The 26,602-nt window shown below is 35.9% G+C and overlaps 1 protein-coding gene across 4 annotated transcripts; it reads left to right on the top strand.

Moving 5' to 3' along the window:
- Positions 1 to 7,467: 7,467 nt before the first annotated feature.
- NUDT12 (nudix hydrolase 12) lies at positions 7,468 to 21,763 on the top strand. 4 transcript variants are annotated; one of them, XM_082782613.1, is made up of 7 exons: positions 7,468 to 7,581; positions 8,654 to 8,867; positions 11,428 to 12,023; positions 12,945 to 13,112; positions 14,842 to 14,955; positions 16,982 to 17,181; positions 18,407 to 21,763. In XM_082782613.1, exons 2-7 carry the CDS (start codon positions 8,662 to 8,664, stop codon positions 18,515 to 18,517), a joined length of 1,395 nt encoding a protein of 464 aa, XP_082638739.1. In that variant the 5' UTR covers positions 7,468 to 7,581; positions 8,654 to 8,661; the 3' UTR covers positions 18,518 to 21,763. The 4 variants fall into 4 exon arrangements, with proteins under 4 accessions (XP_082638739.1, XP_082638737.1, XP_082638738.1 ...); XM_082782611.1 differs by lacking the exon at positions 7,468 to 7,581 and adding an exon at positions 7,706 to 7,758 and having other exon boundaries at positions 18,407 to 21,762; XM_082782612.1 differs by lacking the exon at positions 7,468 to 7,581 and adding an exon at positions 7,765 to 8,070.
- Positions 21,764 to 26,602: the final 4,839 nt, after the last annotated feature.

Genomic DNA, 26,602 nt, shown 5'->3' with positions numbered 1-26,602 from the left:
CAAAAAAGAAAAAAAAATATGTTTCCTGTCTCCTATGTTGTGGAAATAGCAGGTGTATATGATCAAGGCAGAAAATTAAAGCAGTAAAAGCAGTTTCATGAAGGCTGCATTAGGGAGCTCAGTATTTATCTTTGTATTGTCTCCACCAATTCCTGGAAAATGTATTTTTTTCAACCAGTTTTCTAGTTTCAAACTCCCCATTACCTTAAGGGCAGTCATCCTGTGAATTTGAAACAAGCTGCACGACAATAAATATAAAACAAGTAAATAAATAAAATAAAATCAGTTTTCAGGTATCACCTCATTCAGCTTAAATGAAGATGCTTTCATGCTAACCCTGTGCCTCAGCTACCAGTCTACAGAATGCGGAGAGTTCTTTCAGCTCAAAATCACTGCTATTGGGGAAGCATCTTTAAGCTAGACTCTTGCTAATTATTAAAGCCATACATTAAACAACCCTCATTAAAAATGAAAAGAAAAAAAAAAAAGAAACACCGGCTTAGCCTCCACCCGAGGAACATCAGAAACTAAATTACCCTTTCCGGTGCTCAGGGAGCCCTACTTTCCCATTCATACACAAATAGTTAAATACCAATGTCTTATAAACAGAGCCAAATTAGAGTAGTGAGAAAATTGAAAACACGGGAATAATTTGGAAAAAAATAAATAATCTCCAGCTGCCAACCACAAAGTACACAATAATTTTACCCATACCGTACCCCCCTTTCCAGCCCTCAAGATATTACTTTTCCCTCTAGTCTTACCACAGTCTGTCAGGTTCTGAGTAGTCCAGCAGATTAATACACTGTAAATGTTCTTGTTGCCTCTTTGGGTTACATTTTGGGTTAAATTTGAATGGTTATGTTTTTATCACTATCAGCTTTCTCAAGTTAAGCAAGCAAAGGAAGGTAAAGGAGAGAAAAATGGGGCAGCTAGGACATTTCCAAATGGTAATCCACTCTCATAAGCCACTTGCTGGAAGGCTACCCCCTTCAAGTGACAGTCTTGATGATCCTTCTCCTGCCATTCAGTCCTCAACATCACACACACTGTCCCTGCAAATTTAACTTGCTCACTTCCAGTAAATTTCTGCACTCAACCCCCACCACATTGCATTAACTGTTTGGAGGAAAATTGCTTCACTAACCATTGTATCATGAACCATCCGCTTTTGAGGATCATGTTCTGAGCAGATAGGTACTGCTGTATGCCTTTTTACCTGTCAGGCACAGCATATAATTCAGTTACACCAGCACTACAAGAAAACTCCTGATAATACAGTTTAACAGACTGAAAGAATTTCATGCACTGTACAGAGCTTTGCTACAGGTTTTTCCTAGAAAAATGTGAAAACTCCCACCAAACTGACTCCAACTCTCCAGTGCCAAGAGACTCATATAGGTACCAATGGACTCTGGAGCATGCCCTGCAGGTTGTGTCCCAGTGGTCCTCAGGCAGAACTGTTTGGAAACACATCAGGGAGACACTTGGAAGTGAACCCAGTGAGACTGAAAAAGCCATGCTTAGAAACACTGAACGGGACTGTTCTGTAATGTTATGGTGCCTGTTCATGAAACCTTGTCAGAAATACTGATTCCTGCTTGCCTCATAAAAGCCTTGAATCCCTCAGGTGTGCTATGAATGCATCAAAATTTTATTTGAAGCCAAAAAAGCACTAAAGGATTAATCTATTATAATACTTTGAACATAAATGGAAGTGTTTGGCAACACATTCTTCTCACACATCCAGTGTCTCACTTTCACTGCCAATGAACAACTTAAAACCAGGACTGCCTTTTAGCCTTCACCTAGCACAGTAACCCTTGAGGGGGGAGGTGGAGGGAAAAAAGGGGGAAAAAAAAAAAAAAAAAAAAAAAAAAGCACAGCCCCGAAGGATGAATTCACAGACCTTCTACCTTCTATGGTATTTCTACTGTTGCTACTGTTCATGTATGTACTGTATGAGGAGTCTGAAAAACATTAAAATGATTGTTTTCCTGTGCAACTTAGTCCGAGCTCTGAGCCTCTATGCTAAAATATGATGAATCCAGATTCTCTTTCTAAATAGTCTAGGTCATGAAAATGAACTGATTTTACTGTATTTTTGATGCTTCTATTAGCCTAAGTAAGTAAGCTAGCCATTGCCCCAGCCCAGAAAGAACTGATAGCTACTGGATTATTTTACAGACTTCTCAGCCCAGTCTAGTAATTAAAATAGAAAGAATTAAAAGACAGTTCATACCAGAGCTAACAAGACAACATGGACTTGAAAAACAGATACCTCATTTCTACACCAATTTCTTTATTCTAAAGTCAGTTCAGGGATGGGAGTGGAGGGAGTAAGGGGGACAGAACTGTTTTTTCTCTCTAGATTATTGCTATTGGCTCATTTCTTTACAGATATTAGCTGCTGAGGCAGAGCTGGTATGTGAATAAAGGTTGCTACATGATTAGCCAGACCAAAACCCATGAGAATTAAAAAGGCAGATAAATCTATCAATGTTGCATCGTGCAAGTAAATATCAGTTCTCTTAATTCTTGTGTGATATTGGTTTCCACATAGACTGTAGCTTCTACAGATACCATATCTTCAGATGTTATCTGTTACAGGGAGGTAATAAGTCTGTCAGGTGTCCAAGATCTCACTAAACACACGGTGTTTAGGAACACATTCCCAGTCATCAGAATTGTCTCTCCTCTGATGCATAATCCTAAATACATGTTAGTGTTAGGCACCTAAATTCTCTGGGTTAGCATCCTGGCATCAAAACATCTGTATCTCATGGGAAGATCCAATTATCCTGACCCATTGCAGGAAAACACTTATTCCTTGTACTTGAGTTATGACAGTATTAATGAATCACAAGAAACCTATTCCAATTTTAGCAGTCCATATTGTCATTTATTTCTGCAGTCTTCTAGCTAATAATGTGGGGAAGACACACAGACTTTAAGAGTCTGAAACATTAACTTCCCAGAGGTATTGCTTCAAAGAATGTTCAGTTAGGGAGGGTTGCAAATCATATTCTCTCACTGACATTATTTTCCTTACATATCCCCCATCCACTTCAGGCAGAGGAATTTCAAAGTATTCTCTCTAAGCTTCTTCATTTTAAGATTTATTTTTATTTTTTTAACCTTCAGGAATGGGGAATCCCTGAACAGTTGCATGCTGTGGTAGAACCTAAACTTACAGTAGTTTCTGACAGTAGTTTCTGCATTTTTTCTGTAGTAACGTTAATAGCTTGTTTTCATAACAACCGTATACTGCTAAGCTTTTGCAGATAAGGTTATGAAACAACTGAGGATCAACACTTCTGTTCAGACTGCTTCTTTCCCATTTCCCATCATTTTGCCATTTTTTAGGCTAACAGGAGCAGTGTTGTCTCACTTCTTGCAGACACTTCAACTCTGTTTTGCCCACACATTGTAGTGCTCCCAGTGGCACTGTTACATTCTTTGCAGAGCATGCAATTTTTTTCTGGAGGCTGCAGCACAGAATGAATAGGACATCAGAGCATTTAGACATGACTCCCTATTTGTTGTCTGCAGTAATCAGCATACATTTTGAAGACACTATCATTAGTCACTATCACTACAGAGCCACTTGAGTCTCTTTCGGGATTGAAGTAAATTAGTGGTGCAGCACCCTTTTCCATTCTCACACTGACAACCTCACTCAAAGTCTAGAAGCGTTATAAATACACTTTATAACAATGTTCCCCACTACTAAAGAGCTAACATACTCAGTCAAGTCAAAGGCTATACTAGACTGTATTTATATTATATATGTATATGTTCACACACACACATATATACATTTTTCCAAAGTTCAAGGATTCAAGAATCACACCAAAGTCCAGCACTACTTTGACCCTCTTAATACTTAGATGCTAAAGACATCAAAGGTATCAAGTTTTTAAAGTGACAGTTAACATTGCATATTTTTTCAAAGTATCATTAAATTCCTCTTAGAAAATTCAGCTCAGTGATTAAATAAAGTTCCATATAACCACAAGAAATCATAACATTTTATCCAGCATTATAATTGAACTTGTTAGCAGAACTAAGCCTTTAAAAATTCATGCATTAATATGCATGTAACAATTTAAATTCCTATTCATGTTTTTTCTTATAATCTCTGATACCAAAAACAAAGGGGCATTACATTACTTTTATAATCGTACCTTTGAAGATGCCTCAAGTTCCACTTGAGGTACTTATGATCGTGCAAGCTGAGGACTACTAACATGATGTCAAACACACTGAGAACCAACAAGGAAAAAATATTTCCCACCAGCAAGGAAAAAGTATTTGTTTATTACCATACATTCCCGAGCTCCTGCAAATCCTCATGATTCAAAAACACCACCACCCTTGAGCTGCTATGTACAAGCAGCACTGGAACAAACAGCATAGCACAACCTCTTATAAAAGTATTTACAAAGTATATAAGTTTGGAAAAGACGCCTGGTGAAGGTTAGAGGGAGAAGGGAGACAGAATAAAAAAAAAATGAAATCTGAACGACCAGGCCAAAAGTGTCCTGCAGGTTCTACACTTTTGAAGGGTCTCCAGTTAGAAGCTGGCCATATAGAACATGTTTACTGCTGCTTTGGGGAGGAGCCGCACTGTGGATGTTGAGGTGAGTAAAGTACATGGAAATTACAACCAAATCAAATTTAAAAGGACTGTGTAATGTGTATTTTACAATGAAATACTATTTGCTAGGAAATGCAGTAACATAGTAAGAAGAATCAGTAGGCAGAGAGCTGGGTAGGGCACAGTTTAGCTCAGAAGTTATTTCACACTAGGATTTATAGCTTAAGGGCATCAAAGTCTCAAACCATTTCCGTTTAATTTCAGTCATGCATTCAGAAAAGAGGACCTTTCTACCTACAGCTCTAACAAGGATTAAAAGCAATACGTGTTTCCACCTAAAGTTCTGTTTGCAAAACAAAAACCTGATGAATGGGCACATTAAGCCCTCTGTCTGAGATCCATGTTTTAAAAATGAACTAATGAGTAATCATTTTATTTAGTATTTGAAAACACAGTGAACAATTCAAATAAAACAGTGAAACACAGATCTTTATGAGCTCATTATTTCTGTTTAATACATGAGTTGAGGAATCTACAAATGTAATACACATGGAAAAGCTGGATTTAATTTAATCTATGTGTGTCAATTGGAGTAACTGCAGCCAGTTTTGCAAGGTTTTACTGCAGCAGTATCAGTGTTGTATTTGACACCTCAACTATTTTGTTGTTGTTGTTGTTGTTTTATACAAACATGAAGAAGGAGAAAGAAAGCTATGCAATTTTCAGTATAAAAAATCACTCTGAATTCATTACATAAATGTTTTCTAAAGAATATGAACTTTGTGCTATTTTAAATTTTCTCTTTCAAAATGGCATACTGAAGAAGCTTATAAATAAATGAATAAATAAAATACACATTGTTGATCATGCACTACACTTCTGGAACAGGAATAAGATTCTGGGAAAAATAGAAAAAAGTACTCATGTCCAATAGTTTTTAGTCTTAAATTTTTAATACGAACATGCTTCCCATTTTACAAATTGAGAAATCTTTCAGTGATGTTAAAATGGATATAAGCCCTTTATGTCTGTGAAACAAAGAGGGAAGAAACTTTGAAGGAAGTTCCCAGAACAGTTCCTTCAAAGTGATTTTTCCTTTAGGGAGGCAGAGCTAGTTTTGTAGGATCTAACATGTACATGAGTGTTATGGTCAAAACTTCTTGAAGGAAAAATAGAGAAGGAAGAATTGGGGGCAGAAGCAATCTGATAGCACTAACATCCTAACAGCACTAAAAAAAATATATAAAAAAAAATGCCATACAGATACAGCACAAAGTCTGCATATATTTTGTTCAGGATTTAGAGGAAATAGTCATTCACACATCTAGCTATTACTGAAGTTAATTTCATGCTTAAAAAGATAACTTGACACCCATGACACACTTACAAAATCTAAGGCAGAAAAATAGAAGTTTTGGCAACGCAGTACCACTGTTTTGTAACCTTCAGAATGTATAAACATATTACAAGTAAAAAATCCCAATAAAATAATTGAATACTTATTGAGTCTAGTTAGATGCTCATCTGTATCTCACGCTTCATATTGTACATGAAATGGGTATTGCCAGAAGCACCACTAAAGATAATGGAAGCCTCCTCAAACACTATCTGATCCTTCTGCCTATGTCATGTTTCACCAAGTAGCAGGACACAGTAACTTGATCACTGCTACTGTAAGATTTGTGTGTGTGCATGTCTATAGATTATATATAACCAGCTTAGATGTATCTCATTATCTTGAATATAAATGTTAAGGAGACTGGCTATACTTTGTCTCATAGAAGCTTCAAGTGATATGCTTCCTTCTGAATTCCCAAATATCCATCTCTCAGCTTATTCTCCCTCCTCGTCTTCTGTCTGTGCATTAGGATGCTTTCTTGTTCTTGACTTTTTTCCTTGTACAAACAAGGAAAGCAAGTTTCAAAGTTTTTACCAGGGTAACATGAGTTATTCCAGTACACAAAGTTCTGTAGTATGCTACCAGACAAGATCCAGTTGCCTGAACACAAAGAATGCTTCAGCCCACCTATGAGATCAGTGACTTTGTTACACAGATCAGGATGTAAGGCTGCATGGTGATAATTTCATATATGGCAGATTTAAGACACTACTAAGAAGATAAGAAGTAATTTGTGCCTTTGAATGCCTATTACAATGAGAAAGCTATTTCCTACTTCAGTCATTAATCATCAGAGAAAGGACGAATGCCACTGGGAATCACCTACTGAAGGGCTGGTGGCAGCTCTTCACCAGGTGGAAACAATTATTTATGGATAGATGACCCTCATTGTATCAGGTATGGCTAGACAGCTTCCAGATGATTAAATAAAATTAAAATCACATCCCTTAACTTTTTATTTATTCCTATCTGGAAGAATACTCCTATCAGTTCCTCATGCACACGCTCACTGCTTCGTGTCTACGGGGGGCAGAGAGGGCATGCATCTCACAGGGCTAGTCCTCTGCTGCGGACAGCTAACCATAGGCCGTGCTCTTGGTGCTTACTCAGTGTGTTTGATGCCACTTGTGGTAGCTCCTAGGAGGTGACGATAGCTTAACTACACGCATTTCTCTGGGACTGGAGCAGCCACACTTCCCCAAGCTTTCCACAGCGTCAATGGAAGTGTGCACGTTAGCCTGCCTTCTGCTGTTTTTTTGGCTTTTTAACTACCACCCCCAGCTGCGTATCATTTGCTCCACTTGTCTTGCACGAACACTCGCGTGTTCCGTTGACAACCTGGTTTCGCTTTCTGTTAGCATGGTGGGAAATAAATAAATAAATAAATAAGCGAATAAATACATAAAGCCTGGCTGGCCTCCCTAACTAAAACCAGGCATCGCCCGCGAGCCGAGCCGAGCCGTTCCTCACGCTGCCGCCAGCGTTCGCCCTGCCCCGAAGCCTCCCCCGCTCTCCCACAGCTGCCCTGAGGGCTGAAGCCCCAGCCCCAGCCGCAGCCTCGCCCGCTCCGGGTAGGCTCCGGGTAGGCTCCGGGTAGGCTCCGGGTAGGCTCCGGGTAGGCTCCGGGTAGGCTCCGGGTAGGCTCCGGGTAGGCTCCGGGTAGGCTCCGGGTAGGCGGGGCGGCGGCGGCGGGACGCGCCCCCACGGCGGCGGAAGGGCGGCCGGAGCCCGGCTCCCCGCGTTGGCCGGGCCGCTCACGGTAACGCGGCACCCCCGAGCACCTCCCCGTCCCCCGCCGCCTCCCTCTCCCGGTCAGCGCAGCCCCGCGGTGCCCCCCTCCGAGGGCTGCCCGGGCTGGGAGCCGGCGGGTCCCGGCCAGCGCCAGGCACCGCCGGCGGCTCGGGGCGCGGAGTGGGTTTGTTAAGGCGCAGGACATCGGCGTTGTTCGTGCCGAAAACCCGCGTTTGGCCCTTTTGGGTAGGCGGTGGTGCGGGGGCTGTGAAATGTCGGGCCTGTGGAGGAGGGTGGATAACGGAGCTTGGTGGCGCTGAACGCCCCTGAAAGGCCAGAGGTGCTTGTTTGCGGCAGAGACTGCCCTCTGAAGGGATCGAAACCTCAGGGGTCACGGCACAAGTTACTAAATTAATTTGTCACTGCTCCCGAGCAGAGATATACTCAGCAAAAAAAAAAATAAAAAACGCCTGGGAGTGAGGTGAACAGGCCTTTTCCCTGGAAGGGGACAGCTGTCTCACATTTATTTTTCATTCTTTCTAGAATATCCAACCGAGATTCATTTCTTGGGGTGGAATTTTGTACCGTTCAAAGGTCTTATTTTGTGTCCTTGTTTGATCAGAAGCCAGAACATGTTTTCCATATTTGAATAGGTTTCAGTTTCATAGCACAATGTTCCTCTCCTTAAGCCTTTTTCAAACGAGTCTTGATTTTTAGGGTAAAAATTTGCCATGTCTGGTGATGTGTGGGGCTAAGATTTGTTCAGGATTAACAATTTCATGCTAATTTTAAGAATTTTACTGTTAGATCACCAATTTGGTGACAGTGTTGGGTTACCTATGTAGCATTAAGCTTATGTCATTTACTTGAATTGTGTTACTAACAGCTGATATTTTTTCATGTATTTTTGTTTTCTAACTTAGCTGAGACAATGACAGCCTTTGAAAAGAACCTCCATCAGGAAATGATTTCTCAGCTGCATAATTTTGCTGCTGTTGGAGATGTTGCCAAACTGAAAGCATTGCTCAGCCATTCTCCATCACTTATCAATGCAGCTGCAGATAACGGCTGGACAGCCTTGATGTATGGCGCAAGAAATGGACACTTTGATGTTGTACGGATTCTTCTGGAAGAAGGGTAAGCTGTTTAGTAGATCCCATTGAAGAGTTCTGACCTAAATTCCTCTCTGTCCAGTTAAATATGACATCAGACAAGTAGACTTACTCAACAGATAGTGGAAGAATATTCAGGCTTAAAATTCAGAATTATATACTTTGTGTCATTTTATAACTGGATTGTGCTATTTGCTAAAAATTGTTGAAAAGATACAAGGATCCCTAAAATTATTGATCTTCAAAAATACATTGTCACTCCTCACAGAAACGTGCAGAACAGAACAAAATTTGTACCCCATTCCAAACAGTGTTCTGAATATAAATTTGATGTATTTGATTGTTCTGCTTAGGCTTTTTCTGTAAGGTTTAATTGTAATCCATTTGCATCTGTGTTACAGTGCAGAACATTTGCAGGCATATTGACCATTATGTAGGATATGACAGACATACCTACACCAAAGTTAGTGATTGCTGAATTTCATGCTGCTTTTCTTTTACATGAGTCTTCCTTCGTCTTTCAGCTGTCATATTTTTTTATTCAGTCACTATGACACCATGCATGTTCTTTGCTTGTCAAAGGCTTGTTTTCATACATTTGTTGTCCGTCTTCAACTCCTGTAGTTCTAGTCTAGCAAGACACTGAGAAAAGCACAGAATGCTGCAAAGTTTTTGAAACCTCAAAGAAGATTTTTCCAAAGCCTGAATAAAGTTAGGATTGACATGTTTCAAATGGAAAACATTTCATAATAAGAGTGAGAGTTCAGCTGAGCTCTGTCTTAATCAAGGCTGATCTGTTCCTCTGCAACCCTAATTACGGAGCCATGCAAGACTAGTTCATTCTGTGGTTATGAGTAATCTCAAGGTTGTCATTCCACAGCCTCCAGGATATACTTTTATTTAAGCCCTACGCAGATGCTGTACTTTCTGCTGGAGCTCAGCATGGAGTGTCAGACGAACTGCTGTTTTGCACCGTAATTAGTGTATCCTAACAAGCCATAGAGCTTCACTGTGCCAGATCTTCTGGGTTGAAATCGTCGTGCATTGAGTAATACTTTGAGATTTTGGAGAATTTACCAGTTTGGTAAACAGGTAACAAGATCTGAAGTTGTGCTTACTATAAGGAAGAGTGAATTTCTGCTTGTAAATGCCTTTTTCATGGCCATTTTCTTAGACAATATAGTTACTGATATGTTACCTCAACCTCTTGATTTCATTTTAGTCAGGTTTAGTCATAATAATCATTTAGATGAATACAGCTGCTGGATGCATAAACATGAACATCAAATACAACTATGAAGGTAATATAATATAACATTCCAGAGACTGAGCCTGGATAACTAGTCATTTTTTTATTCATCTATGCTTGAGAAAAGCTACAGGAAATGTTTATGGACTGAAAGAAAGATCTTAGTGATCTGAAGAGTTTGTGCCACTGCAGAGCACGTGAAATAGAAGCTTCATCATAGTCTGCATGTAGCTGAGCAGACAGTAAGTAGAAGACAAGATCAGAACAAGACTGTGTCTGAGCAATAGGTAATTAAGTAGGAAATAAGGTAAGATTTTAAACTAAAGATAATTAATTTGTGAAGATAAGTGGGCAACTTTAGTTCCCTTAGCACCAAAAGCTTTTAAGCTAAGCTCTGAATGCATTTCTAAAATGTACTCAAACTCTCTCAGAAACCATTCAGTTAAATATAAAACCGTAAGTAAAAACAGTCTTGCTAGTGATACAGTTAGTTACCTGTGTATTAGCACTAGTAATATTTTGGCATCCTATCGTTTTAAAAACTGATTAGTATGACCCAGCATCTACTGTGTACTTTATAGTTTACAGTGCTATTTTCGTTTTACTTAGCCACTTGAGTTAAAATTGACAAACAAAAAAATAGTGTGCTCATTTTGACTTCCCTATCCACCCTTACCTATCTGAGATTTTTTTCAGTATAGTTGAATATTTGCCACAAGTGACTGTTTTCCTACCTCTACCATTTTGCTTTGTTACAAGAACAAAGAGATGCTTATAGACCAGCTCATTCCCCACAGTTCAGAGTGCTTCTTCTACCGCTAAACACAAGCCATATTCTTGGTTCTTATTCAATGGTAAATCTAGTCTTATAACTGCTTTGATAGCTTGGTAGCTGCTAGAAAGTAATGCTAATTAAGCTACTGAATTTTGTCTTACTGGTTAGTCAGAAGAAAGCTGTGTCTTGGTCTACAAAGTTTCACATGTCTTGAAGGTTTTTTGTGGTATACAAAACATTGGTATACCAGTTTGTTTTTGACATGTTGCAGTATTTGGGATTTAAATTAATTGGTCACTGTTGTAGTAAGGCATGAACCTTGTTAAGTAATACCAGGAGTGCAACATAGATGTGGGATTTAACCTTAGCAAAATAAAATGAAGTAAGATCATTTTTCAATACCACAAGTATTTAGCCTAAAGAATGACTTAGTTGCTGAGTTTTGGAAAGTTCCTGCACCTATATATTATTAGATGTATATGCTGTGAATAATAATACAGTATTTACACTCTTCTTGCATAGCCTTATGCTGATAGCCACTGTTCTTTTCTGTTTCTGTAGGTGTGACAGGTCCATCGTTAATATGTCAAGGCAGACAGCTCTGGACATTGCTAAATTTTGGGGGTACAAGCACATTGCTAATTTGTTGGCTAATGTGAAGGGCGGGCAGAAGCCTAATTTTCTGTCAACTGAAGTGAAAGAGTGTGAAAATTATTTTAGCATGACACTTCTGGACAGAAGAAGCGATAAAAGAACAGATTCCAACTGGCTAAGCAAAAAACAAAGCCATCCAGCTACAGTATACATACTCTTCTCAAACCTAAGTCCTTTGGTTACTTTAGGTATGGGAACAGAGAGGTCCCAGCCACCAGAAGTCAAGCTTTGTAGGCTGTATCACAAGGATGTGGAACAGTATATGAGTCAAACAGAAGAAGTCACCTTGATTTTTCTTGGAGTTGAACTTCAGTTCAACAAGAATTTTATGGCTGCTGGCAATGAAAAGGTTCTGGAAGAAGAAGAAGATGATGGGTTAGTTGCTTGGTTTGCTCTTAGCATAGATCCCACTTCTGCTGAGAAATTCAAAGAGAAGCATGAGGACTGTTACTTCCTTCACCCACCAATGCCAGCACTACTGCAGCTAACTGAAAAGGAAGCAGGTAAGATGCATAAAATGCAACACTAATCAAATGTGTGATCAGAAGAATATGCTTTAGGATACACTGAGGTATGCTGCAAAGACTAACCACAGCAAAGGTATTCAGGTATTCACTGAAAGTCAGGTATTTTCATTGGCTTTAGGAAAAAAAAAATAACAGTCTGGCAGTGGCTTTGTGAATAATTCTATATGTAAAAATGTGCAGTTGCAAAGTGCTAACATCTTCAACTGTGAATTGTAAACTGTAAAATTTATTATCATGGTTTTACAAATAATAGATAGTATTTTAATATTGATGCATGTGCATTATTTTAAAATGAAAAAAAAAATCTGTCATTAATGACTTTTCATTACAAAAAATTAAGCTATCTCCTTAGTAGAAGCTTGTGGGATACTTTTCCTGAGAAGAAAAAGTTAGAGCAAGTGTTGCAAAGTCAGGATCCCAGTGTCCAATGTAATGGACATGTTACAACAACTGCAGTTGTAATATTTTTGTAAAATTTATCCTTTACAGAAGGATAAAGGACAAGCTCCACTTGTACCTCAAGTTTATCTGGGACAATGCATTATTATGTCAAGATACCTGTAGGAAGTACCTTTTCCATCTGGAAAAAAAAATGTGTGATACAAAATTCTGGCACTTCACACAGGAAAAATAATTTTAGTAAGAAAGAGGTTGTATTGGTCTGGATTAATATTCCAAGCAAATAAATTGGTTTGTATCTACATAATACTGCATTGTATTACATATGTTGTGCTGCAAAGAAAGATTTAAATGACTTGCATCATTCAACTTATGTTGTTAAGCCATAGTCTACTTTGATTTTTACATTGAACTTTAATACTTGCTTTTTTGTGTAATGTTAAAGGCTTAAATGAATTAGTGTGGAGTATTAATTATTTTCAATGTATTCTTTAAAAGGTGTAGTAGCCCAGGCTAGATCAGTTCTAGCATGGCACAGCCGCTACCGATTCTGCCCAACATGTGGGAGTGCAACCAAGATTGAAGAAGGGGGTTACAAGAAAACTTGTCTAAAAGAAGGTTGTCCCAGTCTCCAAGGTGTTCACAACACATCATACCCAAGAGTAGGTGAGGATATTGTAAGATAAACTTGGTCAAAAGGGATTATATGCACGTTTCTTTTAAATTATTTATTTAATTATTCATTATTTAATTATTTATTTAACTCTGTTTCTTTTTAATTATTTCAGCTTCTGTCCCAGTACTTACATGTTTACCCCTGTCAAGATTATGTGTGTCTCAGCTATATTTAGGATTAAGAAATTCAGGTTTCTCTTTCTTGTACTATACTCTGTGGCAGAAATTGCAGTGACAATATCAATCTTTATCACAATGCAGCTATATCAGATGTTCCAACAATATAAACAGTCCAGAGGGTCACATTTTACTCTTTCTATTTTTTCTGCATGTTTTCTCACCTACCAAAAGTCCTATTAGCTTGAAATAATCTGGCTCTGTAACAAATTTTTGGTATGGTGGTCGTTTTTCTGTAGTGCCTCTTCAGCTGCATTAGCCGTCTTCGCTGGCTTTGACTCTTCATTGTCAACTGCAAACTGCCAGGCCTATTTCTACCCAAAATACAAGCTTTGATATATTTTATAACCCCTGTTAATTATGTGTTGCAAAGGAGGTTGTTAAAATTGCCGTGGTAGCGATGGAAAGACAACATGGAAAGAAAAATTACCTTTTTTTTTTTTTTCTTGGATTGTTTAGTGACCACGTTTGGTAATCACCTTTCCTTCCCCTACTTTGTCTTCTCTTTTGCAGTTGTAGTTCTTTCCAGAACTTCCATTGCATGTGTATTGTATTTCTGAATTAGTTTCTCTTACATGCTCTAGACATACCTTTGTAATAATCAAAAAATTGTGCCATGTCCTTCTCTCTCATGGGCTGCTATGAAGCTTGCTAAAATACTAGTGGCCAATCCTTTGCAGTTTCTCACACAACAAGTTTAGAGACATAAAGGGATTATATAGGAAGGACAGCTGAACCAGCATTTTCTACTTATGCCTTTCTTGCATATTTTGCATTGTGCCAAGTGGCAAATACCTTCACACAGGACAACAGTCTTTGAAATCACTGCTTATAGCAATTGCTGAAGTAAGTCTTTTAATATTAAAAAGAGAAAAATATATAAAGGCAGAGGTAACAAAAAATAAAAACAAAACATTGGTATACGTAATAAAGTAGAGAATTAAAAGGGAAGAAGAGGGTAGGTGAACTGTATACAGAAAGTCATGACAAAATGAATGATACCAATAGGAGAAAATATTTAGCAAGAAACAGTAAGTTACATAAAACAACCAAGACTGAAAAGTAGATAAAAATGCTCCACCAGATAAGGGGTTGAAAGCAAACAGAAGAAAAAGTGTAAAGGTTAGCCAGTATTTGCTAGAATACCTAGCTCTTCAATGTGTAGTGAAAAGTACAACCTAGGAACCTGTGTATGTAGATGAGGTGATAGCAACAATTTCAGCAAGAAACACAATTTTCTATCTGCTGGATGTATTGTTTATACTCTTAACAGATTATATGTTTGGGTTGCAGGTAATTTATGCCCTAACCTTGGCTACACTCACAAAGCATGTTGCAAAACAAAATAAATAGTATCTTATGGGGAGGAAAAAAAAAAAAAAAAAGGTGAAATAACAACTTGCTCTGGGCATCTAGCCTATTTTGATTTCATGCACTTAAAGTTATCTTATTTGTATATGCATTGGTGTTGAATAGGCTGAATTTTATTGCTGCTTTTAGGTCCCCCAAAAGTTGTAATATATTCCTTTCATGTCCATTACAGATCCTGTTGTGATAATGCAAGTCATCCATCCAGATGGGAACCACTGCCTCTTAGGTAGACAAAAGAGGTTTCCTCCAGGAATGTTTACTTGTCTTGCTGGATTTGTAGAACCTGGTAAGTAATTTCATTTTCCCTTATCCGATGGGTTTTCTCACATATTGTGCACTGAAAATAATATAGAGATTTCTTCTGTTTTATGTCAAATAAAATATTAGTTCTTCATATTAGATGTTGTTATAATAAACATGCTAGCTACCATACTCTGCAGAGGTTGATTTTTTTTTTTTAATAGCAAAAAGCAATGAGCAAATACAATTTTAAAATAGCTTTCTCATCAATTCTCATCACAGCATTCTCATAAATCATATACTTAAGTGAAAAAAAATATATAAAGGAACTTTCTGTGGTGATATGAATTCAGTATAGGAAATCTGGGAAATAGGATTTCAGTATAGGAAAAATAAGAGTTAAAGCATAAATTAAAGTTAAGTGCGTGCTTATTTGATTGATTCTATGGAAGATAAGTAGAAATTTTGTAATATGAGAAAGAAAAGTAAAGAGATTTTGCTAACTGTATTTAGCAATAATATTTGAAATTAGCTAAAACTGTTGGTAGCTACAAAAAGTTGTAAAGCATTCTTACATTGTGAATACATCTTGATCACCAGCAATAGTGTAATTTATAACTATATTGTATTGTACAACTGAACTGTTTCCAGTAACGGTATGCAAATGAAATGTGGTTACAGCATGAATGAACTGATTGAAGAGTCATTTAAAAGAAGTCAGGAGGTTTATTTTTTCACTGCTTTCTTTCTTATCATCCACTTTCTGATACTGATTTCAAGCATATGTACTAAAATTTAAGAGTAGCTGATCTTACCAGTTCTGTTCAGTTGAACTTAATTGCACTAGAACTTCTATCTCTTAGGAGTTCACTTGCTAATTAAAATAATATTTGGGCTATCATTTAGTAAAGAAGGCAAAGGAAACATCCGCGAGTTTTGAAATTTATTCAGAAGTTAATTCCATAATTGGATGAAAAGACAAAAGACTGAAAAGATTGTTATATTAGTGATTAGTTTTCTTATGGGACAAGGTGAGATGTATAGAAACATCATTGTATATTGAGATGTCTATAAAAAATTTGGTTCAAACTACTTGAACGGATCTTTCAATTGTCTTCAAATAAACACATACTGATGCATGGACTATCTAATGAATTTGTAATTAGTGGGACATGTGTACATATATAGGCCTATGACCATCAATAGTCCACATGTACACTCAGAAATTATAGAATCATGGAATCATAGAGTATCCCAAGTTGGAAGAGACTCACAAAGATCATTGAGCCCAGCTCCTGGCTCCACACAGGACCACCCAAAAATCAGACCATGTCTGAAAGCACTGTCCAAACCCTTCTTGAACTCCCTTGGGGAGCCTGCTCTACTGCCTGACCACCCTCTCTAGCAAAGAACCTTTTCCTAATAAAGTCTTACATGAATGTAGAAATAAGCTTTTCCACTGCAAGTTAAGTTTGGAGAAGTATTTAGATTAAGACAATGAATGAATCTGGTGAAGTAAATAATACAGCACAGAAATCTGCAAGTCTACTTAAGTCTCTATTTTCTTATTATTGCCATTTTAAATGTAGATTTTCTACATTTTTAGTTTAGATTTTTAGTTAGCTGCTTACTGTTACAATCATACAGAAAACCTAAAAATTAACACAATGCTATTTTTAAATGAACAAATCTGTATTTCATATTCATTTAAGGAACAATGTATTTCCTACTCAATGTTTAAAGTGTTAAGCAGCGTGATGATAGGTTGTATATACATACTTATATATACCATACATGCTATAATTGATAAATTATCAATTCGGGAAATAAACAGTATGATGGAGAAATTATGACACTTTATTTACAAAGTTAAATTTTGCTTTGGTGGCTATTTTTACCTTGTTAGACTTCACCATCCCATGCTTAAGGTGTGTGCCCTGATCTGTGAACTGGATGTCTATAGGTAATTGTCTGGTGCAGTTTCAAATCTTTTGAGTCAGTTCAAAGCACAAGATGTAATCCTTGGTTGGAGTATTTTCATCAGCTGTTGGTTCTTTGCCCTTTTTGATTAGGCGAAACAATAGAAGATGCTGTTCGAAGAGAAGTAGAAGAGGAGGCTGGAGTCAAAGTTGGCCATGTTCAGTATGTCTCTTGTCAGCCATGGCCAATGCCCTCCTCCCTAATGATTGGCTGCTTAGCTGTTGCAGTGTCTACAGAAATTAGAGTTGACAAGAATGAAATAGAGGATGCCCGCTGGTTCACTAGAGAACAGGTAAAGTTCAATTTAATTTCCTTCTGGTATTGATTAGTCTGTGACTGTATCACTTCTGGCATAGAATAGATACTTTTTTTTTTTTTCAGCAAGTTGAATAAACAAGTATACTCTCCATTTTATCATACTACAGTTGCATTATATTGTATTTATAGATTACACATAAACAGTGGAAGGCAGATACTGATAAGGAGCACAGTAATTACTGGGTCACTTGCAAGTCCATTTTATGACATATTTACCAGTTAGCTGTTCACCTTTTCCTTTTGGGAGATATCCAAGTTATAGTTATGTTAGACCATTTTTTTTACAAGCCTGTGCTCTGCATTTTGGCAGAAATAGTGTTCATCACCTGACTTTCTCCAAACAAGCATGCTACCAGATTTGTTAGGGGTGGAGGTGAGGTTTAGGTACAAATTCTGGGAATTCTAATTTGAATATTTTTCCGTGAACTAGTTTTTTAATACTCTGGTATTGAATGCAAGTTACTATGCATTAATAGGAAATTCAAATGAAAAAGAGAAAAAAATAAATTTTCACAGAAAGAGCTCATGAGTAGAAAATAAAACGATTGTTTATACAATACAGTCTTCACAGGTTTTGTCACAGGCTACTTACAAGCTAAATTTCCTGTAACACTATACAAATGCCTAGCAGTTACAAGTGTTGTGACTCTGTAAGTCAACTTGAAGGAAAAATTAGTCACCTACAATCTCAGTGTATTTCTGACAGCAATCAGAATGTTATTTTAAATGAGTATTAGTTCTGCATACAGCTAGACATATGCAGATTGGTCTAGAACTGGGAATAAATGTACTACAAAAGTGTGCTAAACTGAAAGTATACACGCATGTTGCTTGCTACTGCCTCAGAAAATGAACAAAACATTTTCTCCAACGCTACATGATAAAAGAAAACAAAAAGAATTTATGGAATGGTGTAGAGCACCATCTGGTGGTTCTTCCTTGCAGAGACTTAACAAAAAAACTTGAATATCACTTTTTTTTACTATCTCCACGGTTGTATGAAAGTATCCTTTGGGGCACGTTTTAAGCTTAAAAATGCAACAACTCAACTCTTCCAAATATTTTTCTTGTATTTCTCTGGTAGTAATTTATTAATGGGGACAGTAACATTAGACTGATCATCGTTGTTAATTCCTGTGTTAGATTCCATATGGTTTATAATTCTATTTTCTAACAGAAATAATTTCTTTTTATTGCAGGTCGTGGAAGTTCTCATTAAAGGAAATCAGCGTTCATTCTTTGTACCACCAAGTCAAGCTATTGCACACCAGCTGATAAAACATTGGATTGGAATGAATGCTAATCTTTAATTCATATAATTTAATTCAAATTCTTTAAGTTGAATTATTTCTTTTAGTGGATGCTAAAATTAGGAATAAACTAGAAAGAACTGTTTATCTAATGTTTGTGCAACCATGTAAGTTTTTGAGTCTTTGCTTTGGTTCCTGAAGTGAATATGCAAACCTTTACAATTTCTTTCAGACCTGAGTGAGAACTGAGTAATAGCACAGTGATCATCCCAAGGAATCAAGAAACAACTAGGAAAAATTAATACTTTATTTTGCAGAGGCTGCTTTGTTTTTGTTTGATCAAATTATTATGCCTGCCATTATCACATTCTTAATGTTTGATTTGGATTTTCCTGTCCACCACTAGAAGGAGTCACATTACAAAAAGGCCTAACCTTGCCTGTTGCCTACACTCTATATTTACATCCTCCTGTTCTGTCATACTAGTTTCCTTCTCATTCTTCCCTGTCTCCATTTTAAAAAATTCTATGCAGCACAAAAAACACCAGTCACTGTTCATTGCTGAGAGTCCTATCAGCAACAGCTAGTTTTAAGCTAATAGTAAATATGGTAAATATGTAGTACTTTTTTATCTACATGAGCAACGCTGTAAACAGAGTATTTACTCTTCCAGTTTGATTTCACCCAGTTACACAGTTATGTCATCCTGAATTTAAAGGTATAACACAGTATTTATGAATAATGTATTGGAAAACCAAAACAAGATAATAATACATTTATTGACCCTAGCCAATGAGTTATTTCATTCTCTGATAATTTGTAATGGAGGAGAAAAGATTATTTAAAAGGCATAATATCTGAAAATATACACAAAATTGTTTTATACGAATTGAGACTTTTAGATTTTTACTGCTATTAAGAATTTACAGTTCTAAGAAATATATCAACCCCAGCTGTAAGACTGAGAAGGCAATATGTTAATTAAAATAATTACTTATGGATATTTAATGCTATAATTCAGATTTGTGCCTTAATTTATTGTGTTATTTAAAGAATATATCTTTTTAAAATGGAAGTTTATAAAAGTATACTGTTGTTATTAATTTAATTATGTTACGATTCGGTAGTCTGTGATTATGCAGACACTGCAGTGTTATAAAAAATGCAAATGAACAGGAGGAAATACAATGATAGTCATAAAAATTAACTTATTATGAAATGGTAATTTGTTTATTCAGAACAACTTGAATTTTTTTTAATCAATAAACTATGCAAGATTTGTTTCAAAATTCTGTGCAGACTCTGCACTCAGTAAAAGTGTTATGTCTTTCTATTCAGTGTTCATACTATGGCAGCATTTTTTGTTTGTTTTTATGGCATCAAGGTTAAAGCAAGAAGCTCTTCTGACAGTCTTGGAACAGCTAACAAATCATTATATTGCTTTACTCTCTCCCATGTTTCACCCACAACTGCAAATTAAGAAAATAACTTTTATCAGTTGAGCTACCTGGAAATGAGAAGGAAGCAATACGCTGTTTTATTTAATATTTTCTTTTACAGAGAAGTACAATAAGCTCTCATGGACTACCACTATTGTCAATATGTGGTCCTGGTAGAAATAATTTTATTAAAAAAATAAAATAAAACATCGGACAGAAAGAAGGCTAGTTGCAGCTACTTCATACAAGTAGAAGAGAACAATGGAAAGCATGCGTAGTGGAAGAAACGTTTGCCTAGGACTGCAATGATTGCATGGTAAGAAAGATGAACAAGGAAGGAATGAGGAGCAGACAGAAGAGGAAGGATCACGCAATATATAGATTTTAGGAAGGTAAATCATTTATCACATTAAGGTAACTAAAAATGCATATAAAAGTTACATTCTGGTATTTTTTTTTCATGTAGGGAATTTATATAGGTGGATTATATATATAGGTGGATTGTAGGTTTGTAATTGTGAAACTCAGAAGAAGTTTCTGAGCATAACCATAACCAGAAGAAGTTTCTGACCATAACCAATATTTATATTGATTCAGATTTTTTAATTGAGAATTTGTATAAGAAATATGTATCTGTAGTTACAATACTAATAAGTAGAAGAACTGTAACTTTACAGCATGAAAATGGCAGAAAAAGCACAGGTTGTAAAAAACAACAGTGTTTTAGTAATCTGAGTTTGTGAATAATATTTTAATGATCTTTTAATGATCATTTCTAGTAACTTTTGGTGATAATTATTTTTTTAATGCATATACATTTTTGAAAGCTAACTAGCAGTCCTTCTTTCTTCAGCAGATGAACCACTCACAGTAAAGGGGACAAACATCATTTCTTTAAGAAAATTAATTTAATCATTTTGATCTCCTATTTAAAATGATAGGTTTCCTGGGTATTTATTGCCTTAATTTGACTTGTTTGCAAGTTTGAGTTTTAGTTTGCAAATACCTATCCCTAGAAATTTTCTGAAGGATGTTTATTTTCAGATTATGTATGAAATACCTAATTGAAGAACCAAATGCTGTAGTTATTTAGCAACCAGAGCAATTTAGGAAAGGGCCAAATTAAATTTAGCATGGAAATTAAATAGAAAGTGTAGTGATTCTCACTGGAATATGATCAGCGTAACAGCTCCCTAACATTAGAGTTGTAGGCTTTATCCAAAAGACTGCAGCTGTGCAAGGAGGTTATTTCTTACCACTAAGTTAATACAGTATGTTAAGAAAATGCCATCCTGGAAACCACTAAAAATGGAGGGACTTTGTTCATGTTGTGTGGTAATGATCTTTCACTCTCTTCTGTCTTGCTTCTGCTGTGGTACCAAAGCAAAAAGTGTAAGTAGTAACTAGAGAAAATTCTCAAAACATTTTCTCTTCCAGTTTGCCAGTCAACTAATGAGAATTAATTTCTATTCAGTATATATCTTTAGATATGTATTTTGTCCATTGTGTTTTTTATTATAAGAAATAGAAATAATAATATAGTGGACAAAAAAATAAATGTTGTTTAAACACAAAATCCATACTACTAACAAAGCTGTAAGCCCATGTTATGAATACCTTTGTGAGATTTTTACTAAATCTGCATCAGTTCCCATAAGCATACTTCTTTTATCTCATTTTTAGTATTAGACATGGATAAGCATACGAAAAATAAAATCTTTCCAGTATCAGTAATATAGTACGAACAGTATGTGTCGTATTTTGTGTATACTGGTAAATAATGATCTTGAATTCTACACCATGTGAAGGAAAAAAGGCTGGATATCAGTAGGCTGATTAAAGGTAGACCAGTCATGATGCTTCATGGAATTAAATATACTAATCAGATTCTGAGCTTAAGGGACAGAAATAGAAAAAGAAGTGGAGCAAGACTGTGAACAACATTGCTCTCTCTCTTATCTTTAATTTTAGTATAGGTAATTTTATTGGCTAAGACTTTTCAGACATAATTGACAAGTGTAAAGCCTGAGTGAGTTGAGTTACCATTTTTCATATTTGCTTCAGCTGTTAAGAGTTAAATAAGCAGTAGTCCTTTTTTGCTTCAGTGATTGGAAGGGTAGATGTATGCTGCATATCATTGCCAACTGGGGTTGACAGTACAGAAGTGGATAAGTCCGAAGGAAAAAAAAGAATTGAACTTGTTATCCTATTAAGCCTTAGCAAGACGGCTAGCACATCCTTCATGAGCTTAGAAGAGCAAACTATTCACAGAGTCTATAATAGCAAGCAAGCATCTGAGGAAAAGGAATCTTGGCTCATAGTAACAGTAAGTATAAACATGTTTTTTATTTTAAGTAACAACCCTGTCAGTATATATTTTGTATAAACTTACTGTAAGTCATCATAGTTTTTGTAAAATGAGGGATTTCTGAAGTTGTTTTTTCACAGTGGATATAGTTTAAAGAATTTCAATTATATTTAAGTATAATTGAAATTAAATTGAGTATATAGTTTTTGTGAATACATAAGAATGATGGTTTCCTAAATAAAAGGGATTTTTTAAAGTGGATTTTATTATTATTAATAATAAATAAGAATGCTTTCCTAAACAGTAGATATGTAGAATCCATCTTCTAAGATGGATTTTTGATTCCTAAGACTGTTATCTGTAATTTTAACATACAGGAACTAAAGTTTAGTACTGTGTAATTTCAAAACTGAAAGCCTATCTGAATGAAATGGTTTGATTTAGTTTGCTTGTTTGTTTCTTTTGAACTATCTTCCTGCAAATAACATTTTAGATCTGAAAGGTGAGGAAAGATAATGATAAGACTACAGGGATATTAATCAAGAAGAAATGTTATATACCACTGAGTAGAAAAGCTTACAAATTCAGTTTGCAGCACTTAAATAAGCCTTGATTGCAGGTGGTTCTCCTACCATTTCCTTATCCTGCTTACTAAACTGTTTTTGTTAAAGTACTTTCTTATTCCTTTCTAAGGAGAGAACCATTCTGACACTGAAGCTGTCCTTCCCAGTTCACTGAAGGAATGCAAACCTTTTCTCAACACGCTTACTAAAAAATGAGCCTATGAAGTATTAAATTTGTTTTTCACTCCAAACCCAAATTGCTCCTAATCTATGCAATTGAAATTCCTGTTCTGCAGAAACTGACCATGGAAACTGCATAGTCAGGAAATACAGTTTCTAAATTTTTCCATTTTAGACAGTGGAAATTGAATCCTAGAAGCTAGGATATATTTTTGAACTTAATTTATTCTATAAGAAAGGACAGATTTTTCTCAAATAAACGTAATTTATATTTTCTAGTTGCAGACTATCTCAAAACAAGCTAATATATTTTCAAAGGGTTAACTGTGGTAGCGTACTATTTGATTGACAGGCTTCACTTGGTGAGCTGAGTTTCAAGCAGAATTCAAGATTCTGGATTTACATCATTTCTGTTATGATGGATGAACTGTTCACAAGTTCAGAGAACTTCAATAATTTGACTTGACAAAGGATTGTAGTATTCTATTGGTAGCACCATTTTACTACAGAAATTTTATTTCCTGTGAGTGGAAGCAGTAGTGAGATTTCTGCTCATTTCATGGCCATTTGCCACATTGCACATGGGAGGTATTTCATTTAGTTGCTCCCATGACTGATGCTGAGAAAGCATGAATTATATGCCAAAACAAAAAAAAGCCAGTTAAATGTAACTAAATGTAAAATACCAAACATCAGTATAATAAACTCACAAGAAAAGGGCTAATCCAGCTGGTGTTCAAATTGGCATTTTTTCCTTTGGTCTTAGAACAGGAATGGTAGAGACACAACAGAGAAAACAAATGGAAATTCACGGTAAATATTTTAATATATTTTCTGAACTTTTGCTGAAGACAAAATACTTTCATCCACTGTAACAGAAAAAATGCATAATAAAACATGTTCTTTATGACAGTTGTGAGAAAGTGTTTTTACACATATAATAAATACATGAGCGTCCATGGTATTGTACTGATATTCACCACTGGAAAAATGTGGTCAGTAAGGAGAAGTGTTTATTACATGGTACTTAAAGTCAACAGGTGATCTCTATATGGACCATCGACAGCATAGCCACATACTGGTTCACCATTTTGGTGCAGTGGAAAACTAAATGACAGTAGGAGCAAACAATTTGATTCAGAAATGAAATAACTTCAAAAACATTAAATAAATGCCTATCCTTAGTAATTCATTACTCATGTTACAGCAGAGACTCAAAATAATTAAACAAATAGCAAGATTAGCTTAGCAGAGAGGCAGAATCTTTCATTTAGCTTTATATTTAAAAAAAAAAAAAAAATTGCATATGGCTTTGCTGAATTTAAGAACTGAAAACTGGACCTATGCCTTGTCTTCTGCCTAAGAAGGCACAGGTGCTTGCACACACACAAGCTTATGATGGCTGAACTGTAATTTTTCAATATGAATTCCCTGTCACTTGTGTTCTCAATTGTAAGCTAAAATAGTCTTGAAGATATTTGACTGACTGCTATTTTATTAGCCTTTTTTAAAACTAATGCAAAGGGCAAAAGGGCTCCCTGAAGGTAGCTGTTCCTAACACAGGAGCCAGAATAGTATTCCTGCTAAGTGTTTAAGAGGGAAAAAAAAAAAAAAAAAAAAAGTGATCAAAACTTATTTAACACTGTGGTGTCACTTGTTTATGTGTGTACAGCATAATGCAAAATTTCATTACATAAGGTAAGGATTTCCTGATTATGCTCCTTTGTGTCTTGTTGCTTAGACAGTAACTTTCCTTGAGAACCAGATCTGCAGAAATATTGCTGGCTGGTATTTGCTATCTTTTGATCATCTGAAAATAAAAGATCATGACTAGGTGTGCTTTATTAAAAGTCCCACAGAACATTTCATGAAATAAAATGATTAATCACTGGGTCCTAGCACAATATCAGTTGCAGAGCAATTTTGCTTACCCATGCTTTTCTAAGCGTTTCATTTGGATGTACTATTCTTATAGCTAATTGGATACTGTCAGATAACTATTGAGTTCCATTTGAATGGAAACTGATTCTTTGCAGCAATGTAATTTATGTTTTAATTAAATTTGTGAAGTGCTTTAGGGTCCTGTTACAGACCCATATTAATAAATAGCTATTCTAGACATTTTGCAAAGACATTCTTAAAGACCAGTCTGTTTTCTGGAAAACACATAGAACAAATGATAAGTAAATGAAACTAAGATGCATACCACCTGAGTAAGAAACACTACCATGGTATTTCTGATAACATTTCTCTTTTCTTGCCTATGTCTCTCATAAAATAGGGTATTTGGCAAAAGTACCGCAGAACTGGGTGTTGAGAAATTATTCAGATAAGGTAACTTGATAAGGAGATTTGGAGCATTTTTGCAAATTTAAGAAATTTGGGGGGGGGGAGGGGGGGGGGCAAAAAAAAAAAAGAAAGTATTCAAATAAGAAGCACTTGAATTAGGTAAATAAGAGATAAATAAATAAGCTTTTTTTGACTACTCTCTGACTATGGAATGATTAGGCTGTCATACTCAAAATGGCATTGTCTGTTAGAATAAATTTTCTGTGGGAAATCTGCATAAAAGCTAATAAGGGTAATATGCCACAAAATACAATCTCTAAGGAAAGTGAAAGGAAGAAATCATAAGGAAGAGCCTAGCTTTAACAACAATTTTATCAGAAGAAAGAAGGGGAGGAATTAAGCAGTGAAACGGCCAAATACGATAGAGGTAATATGATAGAGGAGCAAAATCAATGAAAGAAAATATTAGCATGGAGCAAAAGAATACTGAGAAATAGAAGAAAAATGAGACAGAATGGAAGTGAATGAACACAAAATTCCATGTTAAGTAAGGATATCTGGGGTAACAAAAAAAAAAAAAGAGAGGAGGGAGAGGGGATTCTGTATCCAAAGGGAAGAGAGAAATCAGATGTTTTTGATGTGGTTGAAATTCATAAGGAAAAAGCATTGAAAGGACTTTTCCAGGTGTTTCAACCTTCAGGAATTTCATCAAGCACTTTTAATAGTGCTTGAGTATTCTGTGACATTGTTCTTGTACAGTCTGTAAAAGGTGAAATAATTTAAGTATAGGATTTAATGTGGAGTTATCCAGTGAACTGCCACTAAATATATTTATAGCCATGCCTTCTAGAACAAGAGACATTTTCCACCCCAAAAGGGCAATTAATACTATCCTGAAGGAACATAAAGCATTTTGCAAATGTATTGTCACCACACCATTCTGATTCAATATGCTTAAATATTTCCTATATATTTTCCTTCTCCTTTTTAGTCTGTCTTTTCTGCGAGTGCTTTGTAACTTAGTTTCACTGAACACTCTTCTCTAGAAAACTTAAGAAAGCAAATGGTTTCACATAAAAACTCCAATATATAAAAATGAAATAAAATAATCCCTACATTTTCCACTTTACTTCTAAGAAACATTATGAAGGCAGCTTTTTCTGCCTAAAAACATGATCTCTGAGTCACATGTTAGAAAAAGAAAAACATTTTCTTGCCTCTATTATCACAGAGCTTGTCATCACTTGCACTATCTTGAAAGAAATTCTATCAGGAATACTGTTCACAGTGAAATTGAACACATTCTAGACCAAGCTTTAACTGTTGTGATGGTAAGGAGTCATCTTTCTCTCTGAGTTCACAGGTT

Source organism: Aythya marila (assembly GCF_965140915.1).
Source record: "Aythya marila genome assembly, chromosome: Z".
Lineage (NCBI taxonomy): Eukaryota > Metazoa > Chordata > Aves > Anseriformes > Anatidae > Aythya > Aythya marila.
Note: the sequence above shows the minus strand (reverse complement) of the source record. Positions and strands in the feature narration are given on the sequence as shown.